This window comes from Fundulus heteroclitus, chromosome 2 (genome assembly GCF_011125445.2).
Source record: "Fundulus heteroclitus isolate FHET01 chromosome 2, MU-UCD_Fhet_4.1, whole genome shotgun sequence".
NCBI classification, from domain to species: Eukaryota; Metazoa; Chordata; class Actinopteri; order Cyprinodontiformes; family Fundulidae; genus Fundulus; species Fundulus heteroclitus.
Genome location: NC_046362.1, coordinates 28,263,693 through 28,284,993, shown reverse-complemented (window position 1 = coordinate 28,284,993; position 21,301 = coordinate 28,263,693). Strand labels below are relative to the sequence as shown.

General features: G+C 40.6%; 2 protein-coding genes across 4 annotated transcripts in view; one reads left to right on the top strand and one right to left on the bottom strand.

Moving 5' to 3' along the window:
* Positions 1 to 1,726: 1,726 nt before the first annotated feature.
* Positions 1,727 to 7,817, top strand: ccdc113 (coiled-coil domain containing 113). Its single transcript, XM_012860240.3, has 10 exons — positions 1,727 to 1,826; positions 2,778 to 2,913; positions 3,912 to 4,073; positions 4,152 to 4,301; positions 4,536 to 4,646; positions 5,052 to 5,150; positions 5,263 to 5,370; positions 6,127 to 6,282; positions 6,462 to 6,534; positions 7,804 to 7,817. Exons 1-10 carry the CDS (start codon positions 1,741 to 1,743, stop codon positions 7,815 to 7,817), a joined length of 1,095 nt encoding a protein of 364 aa, XP_012715694.2. The 5' UTR covers positions 1,727 to 1,740.
* Positions 7,818 to 8,407: 590 nt separating this feature from the next.
* srgap1a (SLIT-ROBO Rho GTPase activating protein 1a) overlaps positions 8,408 to 21,301 on the bottom strand; it is a 124,352-nt gene continuing 111,458 nt past the window's right edge. For 2 of the 3 annotated variants that reach the window (XM_012860317.3, XM_012860324.3), the window contains exons 20-22: positions 20,350 to 20,487; positions 12,551 to 12,911; positions 8,408 to 10,965 (exon numbers count right to left, since the gene is read on the bottom strand). In XM_012860317.3, coding sequence (XP_012715771.2) covers positions 10,549 to 10,965; positions 12,551 to 12,911; positions 20,350 to 20,487 — 916 coding nt within the window. In that variant the 3' untranslated portion in view covers positions 8,408 to 10,548. Of the gene's footprint in view, positions 10,966 to 12,475; positions 12,912 to 20,349; positions 20,488 to 21,301 lie in introns of all 3 variants that reach the window. The other variant, XM_021315442.2, reaches the window with a different exon arrangement.

Sequence of the window (21,301 nt, the reverse complement as noted above, 5' to 3'; positions counted from 1 at the left end):
TCAATGGTCTTATTTCCTCCACCCACTGCACCGCTAACAAATCATTTCTCCTGTGTACTCTGATACATCATCACCAATCCTCTTCATTATTGTAATATTAAACTCTGGAGCTATAATATCTGCTCCCATGTTATTAACATAAATTATTTGATGCATCTGCATAAATCTGGATGTAACCAGATTAATATATACCTGTATAGTATGTCAATTCAAAACAACCCCCCCTGTTCTTGTTCTTCCTTTTTTAGTATTGATAGATGTACTTTTGCTTCAGGTAGTACTTAGGGTGGTACTGCTGGCAATGGTGTTAAATTTTAATTAATTTAATTCTAACTTTGCTGCTTTTTGTTTAATTGTCCACCCAAAGCTTTTTGTCTCCTTTCTCCCTTTTCCCAACAAGGTTTTAAAGTGCTTTGTAGTGGATGGTCTTCACTATGGCCCTGTAAATGAATCCAGTGATTCAGAAATAACTGTACTCTTCTCGATAGTGGCGTTTTTCCGATTTCCACCTGCAGTGCTGCCATTGGGGTTGTTTTAAATGCCCCTGTACATAATCCTAAAGCCTGAAACTGAATGTTATCCAACTTTTTGGGGGATGTACTTGATGCAAAGCCATACACCACACAACCATAATCCAAAACTGATCTAATTAATCTACAATAAATTGTCTTCAATGCTTTTCTGTCTGCTCCCCAATCACTTCTCATTAAACATCTCATAATATTTAACACTTTCCTACATCCATCCACTACTTTCTGGAAATGTACACCCCGTGTAATTCCCTCATCAAACCATAAGCACAAAAACTTAAAATGTTTCACTCTTTCTAATTTTTGTTGATGTAATTTTATTTTTAAAAAACATTGACTTTGTCTTATCTACTGAAATTTTAAAACTTCATTTATATGACCACTCCTCTATCTCTGTAATAGCTTCCTGTAGTTTTTTAACAATTCGTTTCAAATTTCTTCCCCTCTTCCAAGCTGCCCCATTATCCGCAAAAAGTGTGAATCTCATCCTCGATGTCCCCGAAAACATAATTTATTAATGTTCAGAATAACAGAGGACTGATTATACTCCCTTGAGGTGTTCCGTTCCAAGATTGTATATTCTTGAGTAACTCTTTCCTATTCTAACTTGTATTATTCCTATTCTAACTTGTATTAATCTTCCATATATAAAGTCCTTAATCCATCTATGTATTCGTCCATTAATACCTAATTTATGCATTCTAATTAACAACCTTTCTCCATGTCAAAAAGCCACAACACTTTCTCGGTTTACTTGTGCTTTTCTAATTTCATGCTCTAAACTTACAGCCGGATCCAATGTGTATATTTCTTCCTTTCCCGAAGCCACTTTGGTAATTAGTTATATATATTCTTTATTTTCCATATAATATGTTAACCTTTCATTTATCATTTTCTCCATTATTTTACATATGATGGCTGTTGAAGCGATTGGCCTATAATGCCCCGGATTTGTACAGTCTTTTCCTGGCGCCACCACAGCCTCTTTCCAGCTCTGTTGTGGTTTCCCCTCCTCCCACACTTTATTATATAGTTATATAGTTCTAGTAAAACATCATTTGCATTTTCACTGAGCTGGTTTGTCATTATTTAACAAATCTGATCCATTCCTGGTGCTGACATCCTGGTTTTGTGGAGAGCACGTCTGAGTCCTGTCTGCAACGCCAGCCCAATAGCAACCACTGTTTACATTCCTTCCACCCTAGCAACCATGGAGCAGGCGCTCTCACTGAAAGAGGTAAAAGACCCTGCTGCAAACAAACAGGAAGAACTTCACAACCGCATCAAAGAACTAAGGTAACATTATGAAATATTGGAAGAGTTTAGTTAAAGTTTACTTGACACATCCAGATGTCTTTGAACCTGTTGATTCTGATTGCTAATGCTAATATAGCAGGGTTTATGCTTAGCTAAATAAGAAAAATGTCTAAGGTGATGAATTAAGAAGATGTTCATAAACATGGTAAACACGTCTATAATTCTCTTCTTTGAACGTTTTTATTGTGGTTGGTCAATTACGAAGTTCACAACAACAGAAAGCCACAGACTCAGCAACAGGTTTACAAGTGTTTAAAGTTATATAAGTCATTTAGTTGTTATTAACTGTAGCTGAATTAATATTAAACATGTTTTGAATAGTTATTAACTGTGTTGGAATTGATATTAGACATACTGTATACTGGTTTGTCTGTGTGATAGCATTCATTTTTAAATTTTTTGTTTTATGATATTTCATGGAAACTTCCCTTGTATTCTACACTATAAAATATTCTTTTGTATCCGAGACACTCTTCGTAGGGCCGAGGAGTAGAGTAGGAATGTTTAAGGTCTTCTCTCTATTTACGGATAGAGTCCAGCACTGTGCAAGTTTATACGTGGTCAAAATAAATTAGACTTTGGCTTCTGAGAACCTAAGACTCTGACTCCTGTCCTCGGGCTGCTAACAGGAGACCTGAGTAGTAGATAAAGCTAAAAAGTGGCTTTCATTGAGCCCACTTTCACTCCATTGCACAGACGAGTGTAGATATGACTCACACTTCTGTATGTACACATAATATTAAAATAGGGTTGTCAATTGTGATAATTTTACAACTGGTTAAAACTGTGAAGGGCTGCTATTCTCTGCTGTAGCTACTAAATCAAAAGATAACCATGTGCATTTTTGTTATTTGTTAATTTTACAGGATATCACTATGGATTTGCTTTCCATGTAAAATAACAATAAAGATAATCCATTCTTTACCATAGGTACTCTAATAGAGCTCTCCTGGCAGAAAATGTCATGTTTGAGCACTTCATTGGTCGCCTGGGTCCTCAGGACCGAGAGTTCAAAGCTGAGGGAGCAGCTACCCAATCAACAGGACACTCCAGAAGGGATGATGGGGTAAGATGGATGCCATCCACGTTATCCATTCAGAAAATAAACACAAATTAATTATGGAAAGATGAACCATTGACATATAAGTGGCCTCCACTAGCAGAGCAATAAACCGTGTCACATCATAATGAAGTTTTCACAGAAAGATCCACAGAGTCTTTCACTTTACCAGTCTGGCTGACAAACTAGATTTAGATGGATGGTGTGTATAACACAGAGCTAAACACTACAGGAAATCTCCTCTGTGTGAAGGGTTCAAGGTCTTTGAGCTTATCTGTGACTTGGGGGATATTAGACAGTGCCGTATTCACAAAGATTCTCATAGTCATAGTCCACTCTCAGAGAGATCCTATCTTAGCCTAAAAATGCCTACCAAGGAGTCTTAGCTTAAGAGTGATTCAGATAGTTTCTGAGAGTGACTCTGACTAAGGAAACACAATTTGTTTATCATAATGAGGAGATGTGATTGACCCAGTTGCTAGGTGTGACAGTGTCTATTAAGAGCTGTGATTGGTTAATAGTACAAGAAGAAACATAAACAGATGTGCTTCCATTGGTCAGTGGAGAGAAATGAACCGATTAGACTGGATTAAGAAATGTGGGTCACCATGATAAAACTTAGCAAAATCAATCAATTAGCATCAAAATGTTTGAACAAACGTTATTTTCACAGGTTAATATTGTTGATAATTTTTACCATAACGTTACACAGTAGGTGACTAGTTATTTGCTATAACTTTAAATCTGTATGATTATAAATAACCATTGAGATATTTTTGGAGTAAGAGTAAAAAATGATGTCTTTCAGGGTGTCATGGTTTTAATTTCTGATAATTAAGATTCTCATTTATAATTTTATCTAAATTAATTAAAAATAAAAATATGATTTAAGAGTTGCAATGGCGTTTGAGTGACCTGCTTAGATTGCTAAAACGAGCATCATGGTTACTTATAACAAAACACCTTGTGGCATCAGACTTTTCTGTGTTTCTGTGTTCCCTGAGGCTGCTGAGAGGAGGCAGACGCCTCAGTCCAACTTATCAGAGCCCCTCCAGCTGCTGACCTTGGAGCAAAGACTTTATCTGGCACAGAGAGAAGTAACTGAGACACAGGCCGATCAGAAAAAACTGCAGACGAAATACGAGAGAATTCTGGACAACTACAAGGTTACAACAAACTTCATCAAACGCACACATTTACATACTTAAAGGAAAATCATTTCAAAGTTCTGCTTTGTTTTGCAGTCTTCATTGAAAGAAGCTGAATTGCGCTTAGCTGAGATCAAGAAGGCCAAGATAGACTTTGAATGTAGATTCTTCAAACCTACGAAAGACAGTCGTCTGGAAATGAAGGAGCCAGAGAAGGTGCTCCAGTACGTTGAAGACAAATCAAAGGTAGAAACTGCTTTCAGGCAAGCATTATCGACAGATGCAAACAATATTCTGTACCCTTTATACTTGTTTTTGTTTCTAACATCACATTCTGGCACTTATACATTTTTGCAATTCATAATCATAACTAAAACATTGCAATCCAGCTGGAAAAAGCTGCTTTTATTCTAACAGTTATCCATTTCTCTTTCACTTCATTTATTATGCTCTTGTAAATACTGGAATGAACTAAAACAGGGCACCCAGTTGGAAAAGTTTCACCAGAAAAATCAGGCATTGAAGGTCCAAGAGATGAAGCTCCTGCAGCAGCTCCAACAGAAAAAACACACGGCAAAAGCAGAATTTGAGGTAGAGAATGAAACTGAGATGTTAATTTCAGACATGCAGGGTTAATACACAGTGTGGAAACTGTAAAAGCCTGCCTGGAATTTGCTAAGAAAATAAGAATTTGGATATATAGTTGCATTTCCAGCCTTGAATCCTCATCCTATTAAAGAAAAAGTAGCTCTTCTGTTTTCTTTCGTCCTTGTCCTAGCCTTTTTTTTTACTTCCCTTTCTAAAATCAATGTATATAACTGAGAACTTCGGACAGTTAAGTCTGGGAAAAGCTTACGTTTTTACATGAAAACTGTGAAAGAACCCTGAATATATTATGTACGTATCCAAGGATTGTGGGATTTAATGAGTAGTTCATTAAATTATTGCATAACTTTTGCTCGCTGGAAAATAAATGTAGGTGTTTCATTCAAACAGGTATGTTTCCAGGAATACAATGAACCCCAAACGGACAAAAGCCTTACTCAACTTCAACACAACAGTTCTAAAGTTCAGCGTCTCCTCACCTCGCACAAGGTAACATTCTGTAAGAGGATTCCATCTATCCTCATGTCTAAAGTGGGACATTTATTAGTAAAGTCTGTCTCCGGTGTGTCAAATCTTCATCTCTCGGTGTATTCGGGAACAGGAGAAGCTGCAGAGTTTAACACTGGAGTCTACAGAACTGAGCAACGACATCACTAAAAAAAGGGAGATGTTGGCAAAGCTGGAGGACGAGATACAGCAAGCAGAGAAGGTTGTTGAGAATAATCAAACTTTATGAACTGAAATCTTGAAGCCATATACAGTCATATTCAATAAATTGGAAGATGCATTCCAGTGAGGCTCGTTTTCTCAGATTAAAAGTGTCTTTTGAAAACAATTTTCAAGCCGGTATTAAACACATTTTTCATTAAGCCAACATTTCTGTATTAACATTATTTATTATTGGTCTCAATGTTGTGTTTTCATTCGCTGTAAGCAGAAAGTCATCGCAACCCTGACCACTCTCTGAATTCAGACTATTACCATCAGATTCAAACTACTGGGTTCCACATTTTGATAAGGTTAAACCCAAAAAGGTTTTTGTACATCAGTCATTCCTGAGGTTCAACACTGAACATTAATTAGCGTGGATTGTAATCATCCGCTCATCTTACAATGTCCACCTTTGAATCTGGGTTTGTATATATATGTCTGTAAACAACAGTCCTGTGATGCAAGACGAATTTCAGACTTCATATTGTATAATTAACACAAATAAAGGCTTTAAAACATCAAACTGTGTGTAATCAATTCATAAAAAGTGTTTCAATTAGTGGATTGTGTTACTGAAATAAACAAGCTTTTGAATAATATTCTAGTTTGTTGAATATGACTGTATAACCTACCTACTATCAAGTGGAGTACATTTTTTTTAATTATTGCAAGTTTCTCAAAGTTTTTTGATTTAAAAATGTTTTTTGTTAATTGGTATTTAAAAAAATCCTCTGACCTTATTTCCCCCCTTTAGGAGCGTCTAAAGGCAGAAGGCATCAACAAACTCCTGCGCAAAGAGCTTACAGATTATCAGGCTCCTGATATCACAGAGTATGTTTATGCCAAAGAAAAACATAAGAAGCTGCTGCAAAGCATCCACCATTGGGAGAGGAAAGTTGCAATTGCTGAGGTAAATAAACCCTACTCAACTTTCGTATATATGCCAGTAATGATCTGCTGGATTCTGTACCATGTGTATTTTCTTCGTTTTCTCACTTTAACTAACTGAGCATGCAGTCAAGTGGCTGAGGTACAAAAAACTTGTTTTGTGACTGTATCCAAAACAACACGGTCTCTGTTTTTTACTAGATGGCCTTCAAGACTCACAGTAGAGAGTGGCGAAAAGTCCCTTCTACTCCTGCAAACAGCACTGAGGCTGGAAGTCGGTTTGGAAAACATCAGATATCAGTGAAGCTCCCATATATAGCAAAACAGCACTTAAGCTAAAGCGAGAGAGTCTGTAGTTAAAAATGAAGTGAGAGTACGTCATTAGAAATGACAAGAAATGTAAAAGTTAATCTTACCACGCAGGATAAGTATCTTACAACAACATGAGGGTGTGAAAATATAGATTTTTGTTTTCGTTTTTGAATGAATAAGGAAAAAATAAATTTACAATTTATATTTAGAATGTTGCTCAAATTTTCGAGATGGTCAATTGCATGCCAAATGTTTGTCTCATGCAGTCATCCCACATTTCCCATTTCACTGAGGACTCTATGTACATTTGCTATTTACTTGATTCAAAACCTTAATCATAAAGACTTTAGTTGCAATAACACTAAGTGATAACAGAAATGATTTTAGCCTCTGGAACCACTGAAACTGGTTTCTGCAAGGTGGTATAAAAACTGGATTTTCACTAGATGTGACGTCAACAGTGCCTTGCAAAAGTACTGATTACTTGGGGCAACTGTGGCTTAGTCCATAGAGTAGTTTCCTTGCAGTCAGAAAGGTTGTGGGATAGATTTCAGCTTCACAAGTTGCCTCCCAATCTGCATATTGGTGTATTCTATTCAGCCCCTTTACTCAGATACACAAAGAGAGCCAGGGCAGCAGCTACCTTAAGAAGTCTCCCAATATCCGAAGCTTTGAACATCTCACAGAGCACCGTTTTCTTTATCATCATCAGAGAATCAAGAGTATGGAAACTATCTACCAAACTGGAAACCTATAAGACCTAAACTGACAGATGGGCCAGGCCCATGGTACTTCTAGAGAATCTGTAGAGTCACAACCCACATGGGACGATCTGTCAACCGGACAAGTATTAGTAGCCCACTCCACAGGTCTAGCTTTAGAGGAGAACTGGCATGAAGAAGGCCTTTGCTGAGAGTCGGACAAAAATAATAGCTGCCTTACCCCTAGTGAGACATAGTAGTGGCAGCACATTGCTGAGGAGCAGAATATCTGCTCAGAGTTGTGGGGAAGATGGATCTAATTAAAGGAAAACCTGTTACAGGCGGCAAAAGTACTGATCATGGGGTAGAGGTTGGCCTTCCAGCATGACAGCTCTAAACATACAGCAACAGCTACAATGGGATGGAACGAATCAAAATATGTATGTTTTCGATTTGGAGTAGTTAAAGTCCAGGCCTAGACCCAATTAATGTTGGAAGATTTCTGGGTTGATTTCCCCTGCCCCCCATAGATTTCTCCAACTAATCTGAATGAACCTGAGCCGTTTTGTGACGTATGAGCAAAAATAAATTCAGTTGCTTGATTTGCAAAGTTAGAGGAGACTTCACACTGAAATATTTGCAGCTGTGTGAAAGGTGGTTTTATAAAGAGTTGACTCAGGAAGAACTGAGTACAAATACGTGCAACACTTTTCAGATTTTTTTAATTGTGTAAAATAAATCTGAAATTCATGTGTCCTTTTCTTTCAACTTCACAACTATGCTCTACTTTCTGTTGGTCTATTACAATAAGATACCTTTCAATTTTAGTTCTAACAAAGTGTGACAAAAGTTAGAGGTATGGATACTTTTGCAAGGTTCTGTATTTTTGCTCCCTTCTTTAAATCTTTTATCATTTAAGTCAGTTTGCTTTGTTTTTACAATGTAGATCAGTGTGCATGAACTAAATGCATATTAAGATATTCAGTGTTGTTTTTTTATTAAGTGTTAGTAAATACTAAAACCCTATTTAAAATGTTGGTGTTGTGTTTTTTGTGTGTTTTGTGTGTCCTACTGATGTCCAATAAATAAACTGAAACTTTTGAAAATAAAAGCAAATAAAAAATCCACCTCAGATTCGACAAACTATTTCCTTTATTCAAAAAAAAAAAAATCCTCCATGAAAAGAACTTAAGATGTTGTGATGTTACATGCCATATGTACAGTTATATACATAAAAGTGCAAGGTCACAATGTTTAAGCTGGTTAATATTATTTCTGCCATTTAGCTGTTTGGGAAATGTAACTAAGTCATGAAACATTTCTACTTTGCTACACTGCATTTTATTGAAAACGCAACGAGACAGAACGTCTGAAGTTCCACTTAAACATAATTCAAAGGCACTTTCACAAGTACAGAACAGACTAGTTTAAAGTTTACAGACAGCTTAACGGAGTCCTACTGTTGATCATGTTACTGGTGACCAGAAAGAAAAAAAAAAAAAACACCCACATTTTCTCTCGTATACAACTGGCTTCAAACTGCTGCCTATGTTTTCTACAACTTAGACTCTGAGTGATTTTAACCCTGCAAAAAACAAACAAATAAAATAAAGTAAAATAAAAAAAAACAAATATAAAAAAACCATGAAGATACTAGTTAAAAATAACTTTTGATCCATGCACACACGTTTTTAGTCAAGTCAAAGATGGTGTAAACCTGCTAGTAGAGAGCATTGCCTATTCTTGCAAACCAACTTTGTTTAGTGTATAATAATATACAAAAGATGAGCAGCCAACTGTTTCTATAATACAGAGGCTGGTGGGGAGGGGGAGGGGGACACATAAAGAGCAGCTGGAGTCCGGCACAAGCTAATTTCTGAGGCCATTGCATCTCGAAATTATTGTTCAGGAGCAGAACAATGTGCGGTCTCTTATTTTTTTTTCTTCTGCCATGTTAGTTTGTCGAATTTATAAATTCACTCAGGAGCAAAAAATACCAGTCCAAGAGAAATAATTACAAAAAAACCAAAAAAAAAACAAAAAAAACTAAAGCATAAGCGACATGCTCACCTGAACAGAACACGGACCGTAAGGCTCAAAGCAAACTGCTCCGTTCAGACTCCCTCACAGACAGAAGCAGAATGAGGAGGGCGACTGCAGGACGAGGCTTTTCACGCTAACAGTCGTGGGGGTCCATGGCTACCGCCGGCGCTCGAGACGAAACACCCCGCCTCGAGTCCACGCGCACACCGGCGAATGTGGAGCTTCAACATCCACACTTTCACTTACACACTCATGTCTTTGGGTCGATAAAGCCAAGGCAAACAGAAGGCTGGGACGCGGGGGTCCGCGACCGTGTGAGAAACAAAAAAAAAAAAAAAATGGTGGTGGTGACCGTTCACACTCGTGATAGACACGTATACAAAAAAAAAAGGCAAAGATGCAGTTCGGGGTGTAGATGCAGGGACTGAAGCGTACAGGTTCACATCAAAGTAGTGGTTCTTGTCCAGTTCTTATGTCTTTTACCCCGGCATTACACAACAATGTTTGGTTAATCTGAGGGAGGCCAGAGAAGAGGAGATTCTCTATACGTCTGTGAGACACAGCTCATCACACACCTGGCAGAAAATAAAAGGAACGACGCTGCAGTTTACATGCTACGGAGAGGAAAGGGGTACAAGCTGCAGTACTTTGAATTTATTAACAGGGTACCGTTAATAAATAAGTAGTGTAGGGCTCCTTGGGCGCACGATGGGCAACCTTTTAAACAGTTTGTTTTCCAGCACCGTTTTTAACATCAGAAAGTTAAAATCAGTTACATCTCGAGGTAGGTCTATACGACCTCAGAAGCGATTCAGAACATCTTCAAGGGCAAAAACGATCCTCTTCGTTTCTGCCGCTCCAGTTCTCCCTTTTAGTCTTCCCTGCAAGTACTTGCTTTACTTCTCTGTTACCTGTAAACCAAAACTAGATCTAAAGTCTCAAGGAAGATGCTGTGATTTGTTGCTCAAATTCATTTAAAAAAAAAAAAAACTCATACTGTATGGTAGATAGTAACCTAAGAATATTAAAATAAAACTGCACATTATTGAGGCAGACGATTTCCTCGGCTAACGAGTCTACATTGTAACTACTACCTATAATTACAAAGATCTTATGGATCTTGTCCTTTTCTGTGCACTGAAAACACAGGTTGGAAGTTCACAGACCCCTAAAAGGGTGTTGGGAGTTTTGCTTTCCATCTCTTTCTTCTTTTTTTTTTTCTTTTACAGAGCTTACATGGTACAGGATTTGTCCAGAGGGTCCTGGGCAGGCCCCGCGGGAGGCTGAGGGGCCTGATTGGACCTGGGCATGACCATTGGTTTAGGCCTCAAAGCAGGGGGTTTCAGCTGCACCCCCATGCGCGGGGCAACCAGGGGCTTGAAGGTGCTCATGGCCTCGCTGGAGGAGCTGGCGCTGCGGCGGATTGGCGGCTCGGTGTTGGCGGTTGACCGCAGCAGGACGCCGTGGATGGGGCTCAGGGACTCGTTGGAGCTGGCCATGGCGGGACCCCCCCCTCCACCACCACCGCTGCCGGCGGTCTGTCGCTGCTCCAGGGTGTCCAGCACCACGTCGGGGGCGTGCTTGGCCGAGCTCTGCCGCTCCAGCTCGCGCAGCTCATTGAGAGCGGTGTTCATCGTTTCCTCTATGTCCTGCAAAAACACAAAGAGGGGAAGAGAGGTGAGGACTGTGGGGAAACCTAGCTCACGGAAGGATGTGTTTAGAGCAAAAATATGTAATAATACAAAAAGTGTTGGCAGAAGAACGCAAAACATAACCTGACCCTAGCCAGATGAATTTCGCTCCGCCTAGCTCCACTCACATACATCTGGGACCGATCCATAGGAATTGCCTTTTTTTAAGGCTTTTTTTTGGGCCTTATCAAAAACCCTTGCATATGATTGGATAAACCACTTCTCTGTCATCTTTATCGACGTGCTATTTCAACCACTCACACTGAAGCTAACCCGTGACGATGATGAGAGCGACGCAGGAAAAAACAAAACTTTTTTTTTTAAATGTTTTTGCGGCTCTAGTGGCACGCGTTTTATTGACAGTGAGCTGACAGGAAGAGGGGGGGAGACAGGCGGCAAAGCGCCGCGGGTCGGAGTCGATCCCGGGCCGACCGCGTAGAGGACTAAAGGCCTCCTAATATGGTTCACGCTAACCGCTCCGCCACGGGCGCGCCCCGGAAAACAAAACTTGCCAAATCCGGTCGGGAGAAGGGCGAAAACATCGTTTCCACCAACAAAAGCCTTCAGAGCCGTTCTCTGATGTTCTTTTAATGAAACAATATTAGGTAGGTTGGACAACACGGAAGAAATAGCAGCATCAATGTTAACGCTTACTTCCTCGATGCAAACCGCCATTGTCTGAATCAAAACAGTCTCACGTCACGGTCGCTTCTCCACTACGTCACATCTATGAAACTCCAGCCCTGCGTCCTGATTGGCTGGACAATAAAATTGGTTGGAGAAATCACTCTCTATGGGAGATGTCCCAGATGGATGTGAGTGAAGCTAGGCGGAGCGATATCAATCTGGCTAGGGTCAGGTTACACAAAACATGCTTTCAAAGCCAATTTTAGATCCAGTTTTGGAGTCAGAAAACTTAAACATCATTAAAATATGAAAATATTAGATACTGCCTTCACTCTTCGGCAGCTTTCACCTGTCGTATGCGCACTTATTTTCTTTCTTTCTTTCTTTTAACGGACACGGAAATGGACACAGCTGTTGTCAGCTCCAAGTCTCAACACGGCTGAATAGGAAAAGTTGTAAAAACCACGTATGCTAGTTTCTACTTCACATGCATTAAGCCCGAGGAAACGTCACCATCTGCATGCTGACTTCCCACAGCAATGAGAAAAATCCCATCTGAGCATTCTGACAGCAGGCAGGCAGACAGCCTAGCACAATCTTAAGTTTGACCTCGATTCGCTGTTCATGTGTGCAGTATGTGCTGGAAAGATCAACTCCTGTGCTGAAATTGATATTTTAAGGGTTTAGGATGCGTTCACAGCTTTATAAGATAAACTGCAGGAACTCTGCTGGTAGTGGAAGAGTCGCAGTGCCAAGCTGTGCTCCCTGCCGTCTGCCTGTGAAGCTAACTGTCTGCATGCGTCACAGTAGCAGCCAGAGGAAGCAGAAGACAGGGACTGACTATGTTTTACAGGGCGGGGCAGGGCTTTGATGGTGGAGGGAGCTGCGGTCTGGTCGCCGCTCGTCCCGCGCTGACCTGTGCGATGGTCTCCGGGTCCAGGGGCTTGCCGCCGTGGTGGTGATGGCCGTCAGAGAAGCCCGTGTACTGGCCCGAGGAGGTGGAGCGGCGGATCGGCGGGCTGTCCATCTTCTTCAGGGACTCGTGGCGGCTGATGTTGGTCAGGCTGCCGTGGCCGGTGCGCCGCCGCCGCTCAGGGCTTTCCATTGGCATGTGGTTGTGGCTTCTCAGCAGATCCCGTGGGCTGAAGTGGCCCAGAACCGGAGACCCCATCTCCGGGGTGCCGCCGTGGCCCTGCTGGGACGAATGCAGCATGCAGTGAACGTTGCTGGGGCGGGCTGGGGGTCGGCGGGATGGCGGGTCTGATCGTTTTCTATGCCTGCAGGGGTAGAGGTATGAGACAGAAAAGATACACGTAAATACGTTTAATTGTAGCATTTCAGCTTCTATTTTAGCAGTTTTTAGCATTTTATAAACTGTCACAGCTAGATATTGCTCAGGATATGGCAAAAATATATTTAATTGTAACATTTCGGCTTCTATTTTAAAAGAGCTTTCCACATTTTACAAACTGTCACAGCTAGATATTGCTCAGGATTTTGCTCACTTGCTTTTGGAATAATTGATTTATGGTTTAAATCATCGAATTGTTAAAACTGGAATGGATAATGAATTCTCAAAACATCTTTACATCTTGACTTGACAAACATAGACTTGTTGGACACAACATGGGGCTTCTACTGTCAGGAGCTTTTCCTAGAACCTAAAATTACAGATACCGCTTCCCATGAACCTTTTTGGGTTAACCTCACTCTGTAGGAAAAGTGTCAAGTTTCGTTTTCATGTGACCAGACGGCCATCACCATGCCCTCCCTCCCCTTCAGATATTAACACAGCAGTAAAGGAAAGTACAGACAAAGTTTAGTTACACAAGTTTGAAACATTTGTTCTTATTCTACAAACATACTGCCTGTGACAATTCAATATTAGAGCTTCTTAACTTGCAAATGTTTTTATAGACAAACTAAAAGAGGTTTACATGACAATTTTATTGCATCATCCTTTAATGAGAACAAAACTATTATAATTCACTATATTAATAACAGATTGCATATTCAGTGCATGGTTTCTGCAAAGTAGGAAATTTCTTACGCACAATAATCCTAATTTCAGGTTAATGTCCTAAATACACCTTGGCTTTCTATACTTGGTATTCAAATACATTTTGGTGTCCCACCAACACCTATACCTCATAATGGCTAAAAAACAAACAAACAAACAAACAGAAAACCTGCATGAAGGTTTGGTAATGGCCTAGTTAAAGTCTGGAATTATATCTGATTGAGTTGCAGTGGTGTGAGGCTGTTCATGCTTGACAATGATCCATTGTGGCTGAAGTAACGCAATCTGCAAGGAAGGGAAGGTAAACTTTTGCCCAGTGACGTAAAAGACACATCACCAGTTCTCAGAAACACATGACGGCAGTCGTTCTTGCTTAGAGTAGCACCACCAGGTTGGATTTAGGAGACAATTACGTTTCGCATAGGGCCAGGTTGGTTTAAATAGTCTGTTTAACCTAACAAATTAATTCATAATATGAAAACTAAACTTTCCATTTTTTTCCTGATTATCTTTGTTCAGATATAAGTTTTTAAATACCCTGACCCATGTAAAAAGGAAATACTGAAAAAAAATCTGTGAGGGAGAAAATACTTTCTCAGACATCAAAAGCAGTCGAGTCACAAGTCAGCTGGAACACAAAGGTCAAGTTGAGAAAGTTTTAATTAAATTGCTTATGGTACTCAGTAAGTTAAATTTTACTGAGTAAGTTGTTTTATTTTTTGCGATATTTGTTCTATTCATGTTGTTCTTAGAAATGTCTTAAAAAGCTTTACTGAATTTACAGAAACCTGTAGAGACTTTAGTTTTATTTGATGACTATTACAATTCGTGTTGCTTCGTTCGGTCGCGCATATGAAGCTCAAGTGATTCCCTCTGTTACCTCCTGTGAGGCTAAATCCAGTGACTTTACCTTTGGAACATTGAGAACCCTTTGCTTAATGTTTAAGGTACTTCACGAACCAATGAATCTCACTTTGTCGTACACCCCTCTGTTCTCCATTAAGGTTGTTTTGCAAAGGAGGCAGAGTGGGCCTGGATGTTAGCCAGGGTGGGTGAGTGTGTGTGTGTGTGTGTGTGTGGGGGGGTGTCTGGTGTTCATCAGACCACTAAAACACGCTCTCTGGAAGAAACTGCAGCTGTCAAAGCCGTACGTCTGTCCTCTGTCTGAACCTGGATCAGCTAACTCATAACAACACCTACTCTTGACAGGCCTGCATGTGTGACACAGAGACAAAGAGCTGGGAATAAATGTCCCTTTATGCTCCCTCCACAAAGCATGACGTGGCAAAAATTCAGCACCTACTCCCTTGAGAGGTTTGTATTGCTCCATACAAGGCAGAAATTGATACACATTCAACCAAGCGGGCTCAACATTTTTATAAACCATAATACAGAAGTATTCAGAATTAACTCTAATGATTAAACAAAGCTCCTGATTTTACCATCATATTCAATAAAGTGAAGCAGCTTTATGACCAATTTTAATGCTGTGAGAAATGTTAAAAACTGAAACTATATTTTAAAATAAACAGCAATATGATCATAGAAACCATTTAGCAGCAGGTATTGTGTTGTCTGAAAAGGCCACAAATGAAAATATTGGATTTGTGTGACATCTGGAAACTGATCTATGGAGGATCAATAATTTTAATTTGTCCCCCGTGATGAACAAGAAGTGAATTACTCAGCTGCTAATCACTTCTCGAAGACAAATGGCTTCAATTTGAGAGTTTACATCTGCCTAATGAGAGCTGTCTGAGCCATAATCATTAGGATTTAGAAGCAGCTTCATCACTCGGCTACAGAAGAAGCAATAATAAGGATGGAGACCGAAGACTTGAACTCTAGCTACAAAGCAACAGTTTGGCAAAAATCTTTAGAAATTAGATTGGTTATATTGCTGATAATATGATCCAATAAGTCTTGGGTCAAATCAAGCAGAGTTTTAGTCAGATGTTTACATCCATTTATCAGCAATAATTTCATGTTCATTTTGGGCTTTCAATAATCTATTTAAATACTCCCTTTTCAGGGTTCAAATAAAACCTGTGTAGGTTCTCTCACCCTCACACAGGCAGTAAACCCTGACTAACTTCGGAAAAAATCTCCCCAAGCAAATTGTTCAACGAAACCACATTCTACGTTTGTAGCCTTTAAAAAGCTTAATCTAAAAAAACGGTAGGGTTAGATTGTGTCCCGTCATGGATACTGCTTTTAAACACAGTCAACAAGGTTGAGGTCCGGGACATTTCACAAGCAATGCACCTGGCAGCGAAACCGAGCCTCAGCATGATGCTACTACCTACATGATTTATAGCTGCTAGATTGTTTCTCATGCTTGGAAACCTCCCCTTGACTCCTATGAACATACCGTATTTAAGGTGCACGGGATTATAAGGCGTACTGTGAATTAACATGTTCTTAATGTGTGTCTTTGTCCACCCATAAGGCGCACCGGATTATTAATTTACTAGGTTTATTGTTGCTAGTGCGTACTCCAGGCTGCCTAAAGATTCCCACATACTCGGGGGTTCTGTGCGCATACTGTGAGCTTGGCGGACCTTTTACCCTTCATCGTTAAGCGTACTGTTTCCTACATTTCTTATAGCAAATTCATACAATTCTGCCAGTGGGGCGAAGAGGCGGATCGGATGGTAAAATGTGCGATTAGCTAGCCGAGCGCCTAGAGCCGTTTCTTTTCCTGCAGGCTCCCACCGCACACCTGTCAGTGAGAACGGAGAGGGACTGTGATGACGCTCGTCCTTGCGACCGCCTGATTGGAGCAGCTCAGTGTATCAACCTTGGTGTCACACATGAAACAGTTCGACGTAAAGACTTCTTGTGGCCGAGGAGTTTATAGTGTGACACCGTGTACCACTGAGCTATATTATACACTGGAGTGCTAATCGCCCGCTGTTAGAACGAGTCGCTTTGAAGCCACCAGCCGCCATATTGGTACTCCCTATTTTCCCCCAGTAACTATGGAATATGTGCTCTACAGCATCGAATAACGAGGATTTTCTCATGTTCAGGGGGGGGCTTAAAACTTTGAAAATTTCAAATGCCATATACTTTTATGTTATGTACTAAAACTATCAAGTACTGAGAAAGTCATGTGCTGAAATATTTTGCATTTTATTTATTTAAATATATATATATATATATATATATATATATAATATGAATAACATGTAAAATATTTCAGCACATCCTTTCCTAGTAGTTGATAGTGTTAGTACATCCACTGACTGTAGAATTACATATGAAACGTTTTCACACAGCCAGAAAACTGCTTGTTATTGCAAGCAAATCCTATGGGATTCTGTGAGAGTACGGAGTAGCAAGATGGCGGCCAGTGACTTCAGTTTTTCGGCAAAATCAGCACTCCAGTGTATTATATAGCTCAGTGCCGTGTACGCAGTCATAAAAACTGAGTTCTGCATGTACCTGTGTGCGCGGAGTCCGCGCAGAGTCTGCCTCGAGTACACACGGACCTCCACGGAGTGAAGTAGCACAAGTATGTGGGGGTCTTTACATGAATGAACTTCTAGTTGCAGTCAGGCAGTCTTGTAGACAGCTTAGGGGTCCGATTAGGTAGTGACACAGTGTAACGTTAATGCTACGGATATCTATTGAGCGGAGCGGCTTCGTTTCTTACCAAAGTCGTGCTTACATATTTTAACTGATTTTTGAGCGCATTGTACCACATAAAATCGGTCAGTAATAATATACAAGGCGCACCATCAACTTTTGAGAAATATTCAGGATTTTAAGTGCGCCTTATAGTCTGAAAAATACGGTACGTCTTTCCTTCATTCTTACCAGGTAGCTCAATCTGTGTCTCACCTGACCACGTAACTTTTCTGCCTGAACTTTTCGGCTCGCCTTAGAGAGTATCTCCAAGTTTCAGTTGAGCTTGAACTCGGTTTTGGAGCGTGCACCCCTGTCTTGGTCAGCACCTTCTCTTGCCCTGTTGATCCTAAACTTGCTTCCTTCCCCTGTGGAAAGTCCCACTGAAACACCAGCTGTTTGCCGTTCAGGATATGCTTTAGCCTTGGTACTTGCTGGATTGTTGTTTTATATCGCACCCGGTTTAGCATGTCAGTCAGATGATTGAAACTTGGGACACAGTAGGGAACTATGACAACACAACAATGATACCAAAAAAAGGGGGGTTTGAAATGGATAATGGAGGCTAACTATAAACTTCCCTAAGTGTCCCTGATGTCAAACCCTTTGTAAATGTACAGACTATGCCTAAACGCTGGGTTCATGCCAAAACAAGAACCGATTCAAATGATCTCTTCCATTTCAAATAAGAGGGTCAAATATACACCAAGAATTATCCCAGGACCACTATTGCTACATAGAAAGCATCTATTTATTCTGCAACTTGCTATGGGGCATTGACACAGATATTTGTGGTTGCGTGCTTATATATTCGAGCCTGTCGGAATCCTTTTGACTCCATTCGGATCAAATAATGTCCACAAAAAATTAAAACCAGTGCATATGTAACATAAGCTCAGAAAAAAAAGGAACAATCATTAGAAGAAATCATCAGAAGTCCCAGACTGAGATGACTTTCATGCCCCATCCTTTTTCTGACTGCAGTGAGGATTTTGTTGAGTAAACACGTGCAGGGACCACTCAGAAACAGCAGGTGGAGCAGTGTACATTCATACAAGTAGCTTTCTACTGGGACAAAGTGTACACCTATTGTAGAGGCAAACCCACAGCCCACACACTGTATAATATTGCTTCGGGTGATAAAGGGCTTTGGATCATGAGAGAGTCTCCCAAGTTTTGCATCAAATCAAAAACCTGACAGACTGTTATTGACATCTCGTCAACCAATAAGATCTTGGAGAGGTCCATCAGAGAAGTGTACCGTTGCTTAAGAACACCAAGGAAAGGGAATAATCCAGATCAAGACAGGTAAATTACTCATTCACCCATTTGGATCTTCTGGAGGAAAACAAACTGAACAGGGGGAGGTGACATGAGGAACGGAAAGAGGCGGTTATCACCTGGTCCAAAGTGACGGGAAGGGTGTTGTACTATCGTGAGGAACGTTCAATAAGGGATGACTTATTCAGTCGCAGGCTTTAACTGCATACCAGCTGCTGTAAGGCTGCAACTATTGGCAGCATGAATCATCAACGTTTCAACCCTGCGGAAGAGGGAGTGAGTATGGCTGAGAATAAAATAGCAGTTGTTCGTGTATCTGGAAAGAGCCAGTCAGACACTTCAAGGTCACTTAATCCAGCAGCAGGAACGCACCGAACGAGGGGAGAGAGAAAAGAGACTAAATACTGGCATCCGGCCAGGAAAGGCAGCCAAAAAAGACTGGAGGTGTGATTGGATATGTGCGCCGCTCCTTTTGGATGGTATTCCTCCGGGTGAATGATTGAAATGATTTGCAAATACGCCGACAATCTAAAAGGAACTGTCTGGGCAGGGTTGATTAGGAAATAAGCCAAGGGTCAAGTGGAGTTCACTGTGATTAGGCTGGGAGAAGTCAGGTGAGGATAAACAACGACACGAGGAGGATCAGGTGCATTTTCTCCAACACTTTCCAATCCTAGAGGATATAAACGTTTGGTAATAGACTATTGGGCGGCGTATGTTTTTTAATCACATTAAAAGCTGTTTTAATTACACTAATGTGAGGAAGGGTGGCAACAGTAAACAATATTATACTTAAAGATATTTTTCAGGTGAATTCTTATTAATAAATGTACTCTGAAAATAATACAACTTAGTAGCAAAGTATGGATTCTCACTTGAGGATTTCTAAAAATATAAGGTTTAAAAAAAAACACACCCACTGATGGAAAACAAAAATCTTCCTTGCCTGTTTTTGGGCTGATGAGATCACTAGAGGCACAAGATTAAAGCTGATCAGCGTGCATTAATAAACCCTAAGGCAGGCGAGTGAGTTTTGACATATTTCAGCAAATATTCTGAGGCATTTTATTTGCTTTTGATCTGCAACAAGTTCTAAAATGTGGAAGGAAAGGCTGCGACAAGCTGATGATGCCAATGAACTGGAACAAACCTGTAACCATCTGACCGGTTGGCGTGCTTACTCAACATTTGCTAAGAGGGTAAATTCCATATTTAGCTTGAATCACTGTCATAGTAATCCAAAGAACTTCTTGGTTTCTGACTTCTGAGTAATAGGGTTATTTTTCTGACTTCCTCCCTGTGTTGTTGGGGGGAATGATGGTGAGGTGTACACATGTTGGAGCTAACTGGTAGGATCTGGCTCACAGTCCATCAGTCAGGAAATCATTTTTGGTGGGAGCTGCTAGATTTTCCTGAAATCCACGCTGATATTTCACGTATGGCCCAAACATTTCAGCTGGTGCCAAGCACAATACCTGTTTACCATCTTTTGGGAGGGAATTTCAATAAAAAAAAAAGCTAAATTAGAAGATAAACCAACCTGAAAGTTACAATTGGATGTGGTCAGTATGCCTTATGTGATGTCACCTGATGTATGTACATGTGGATGCTTTTTAGGGATGACAGATTTGATTTCGACACACAGAAAACCCGACCTTGGTTCATAGGTGACAAAGTACATCTAAAGTGTAGTAAATTTGGTTGATTTTATAATTGGCACTGATATGGTTTTTAATTGTGGAAATCGCGTTAAAGTCTTCCCCAGCAGTTTATAATCAGCATACCTGGCGATGTAGGCCTCAGAGATCCTGGTATCGGTCGGTGAGCTGATGTCCTTTCCTGAACATTTATCTTCTCCCGCATGGCCACTGCTGGCCTCGCTGTCAGCCTTCTGACTCAGGCTGTCAGAGAAGTTGTCATCACTGAGAAGCAGAGACATTGTGACACTGAGACGTGGAAAGAGCAAGAGGAAGTGACAGACAGACCCAAAAAGGAATAGCTCAGGGGGGGTAAAAAAAACTAATAAAACCAGCCAATAAGCCGGTCTTTCCGATTTGCAGTTCCTCAATAACAGTGTTTGATATCATTTTTCATATGAGTCAGCATCCTCCTCCCCCCCCCACCCCCTGCCACCGCTTTCCAAGGTCCTGAGACTCAGATGAGTCATGGTGCTTAGCCTTTCAGTATTCTGGTGATGCTCTGCAACACTGACACTCATTCACATACAGCACAGCTGGATGGGACTCAGCGAGGTATGTGACTGGAAACCGGGTCCAGTTGGTGCCTGTCAGGTGGCTTTAATCAGACCTACTGAGCAGCACCGCTGCCTCTCGCAATGTGCATCAGTGTACGTGTGTGACCGTAGAACAAAGGGCAGGTGAATAAAGGCATCAAAGACAGAAATAAACAAGTTATTAGGAGATGTGCTAACAGTATTTAATTTGGTAAACGACTGACTATACATGCTTTCACACACTTCTTAGCTCCGGTGGTTTCCACACTTTAGATCAACTTTGGGTTGCTGTGAATTTCCCTTTGTATTCATTAAGTAATAAGACACTCCTTCTGCAGTGTCCCTGCTGGTGAATTATTGATAAGACTCATGTGGACGGGACTGTAGCGGGGCAAAGAAGAGAAGAGGAAGCAGCGAGAAGAAATATTAAATGGCCATTTTGTCGGCCAGCCACTAAGTGATTGCAGGGATTCTGTTCCAGTCCTAACGAGACTTTGAATCCG

What these genes read in the sequence shown, in the direction of transcription:
- ccdc113 (XM_012860240.3), top strand. Translation starts at nt 1,741, where the DNA reads ATGGAGCAGGCGCTCTCACTGAAAGAGGTAAAAGACCCTGCTGCAAAC. An exon ending in ACTCCAGAAGGGATGATGGG is followed by an intron (nt 2,914 to 3,911) that starts GTAAGATGGATG and finishes GTGTTCCCTGAG; the next exon opens with GCTGCTGAGAGGAGGCAGAC. An exon ending in GTCTCCTCACCTCGCACAAG is followed by an intron (nt 5,151 to 5,262) that starts GTAACATTCTGT and finishes ATTCGGGAACAG; the next exon opens with GAGAAGCTGCAGAGTTTAAC.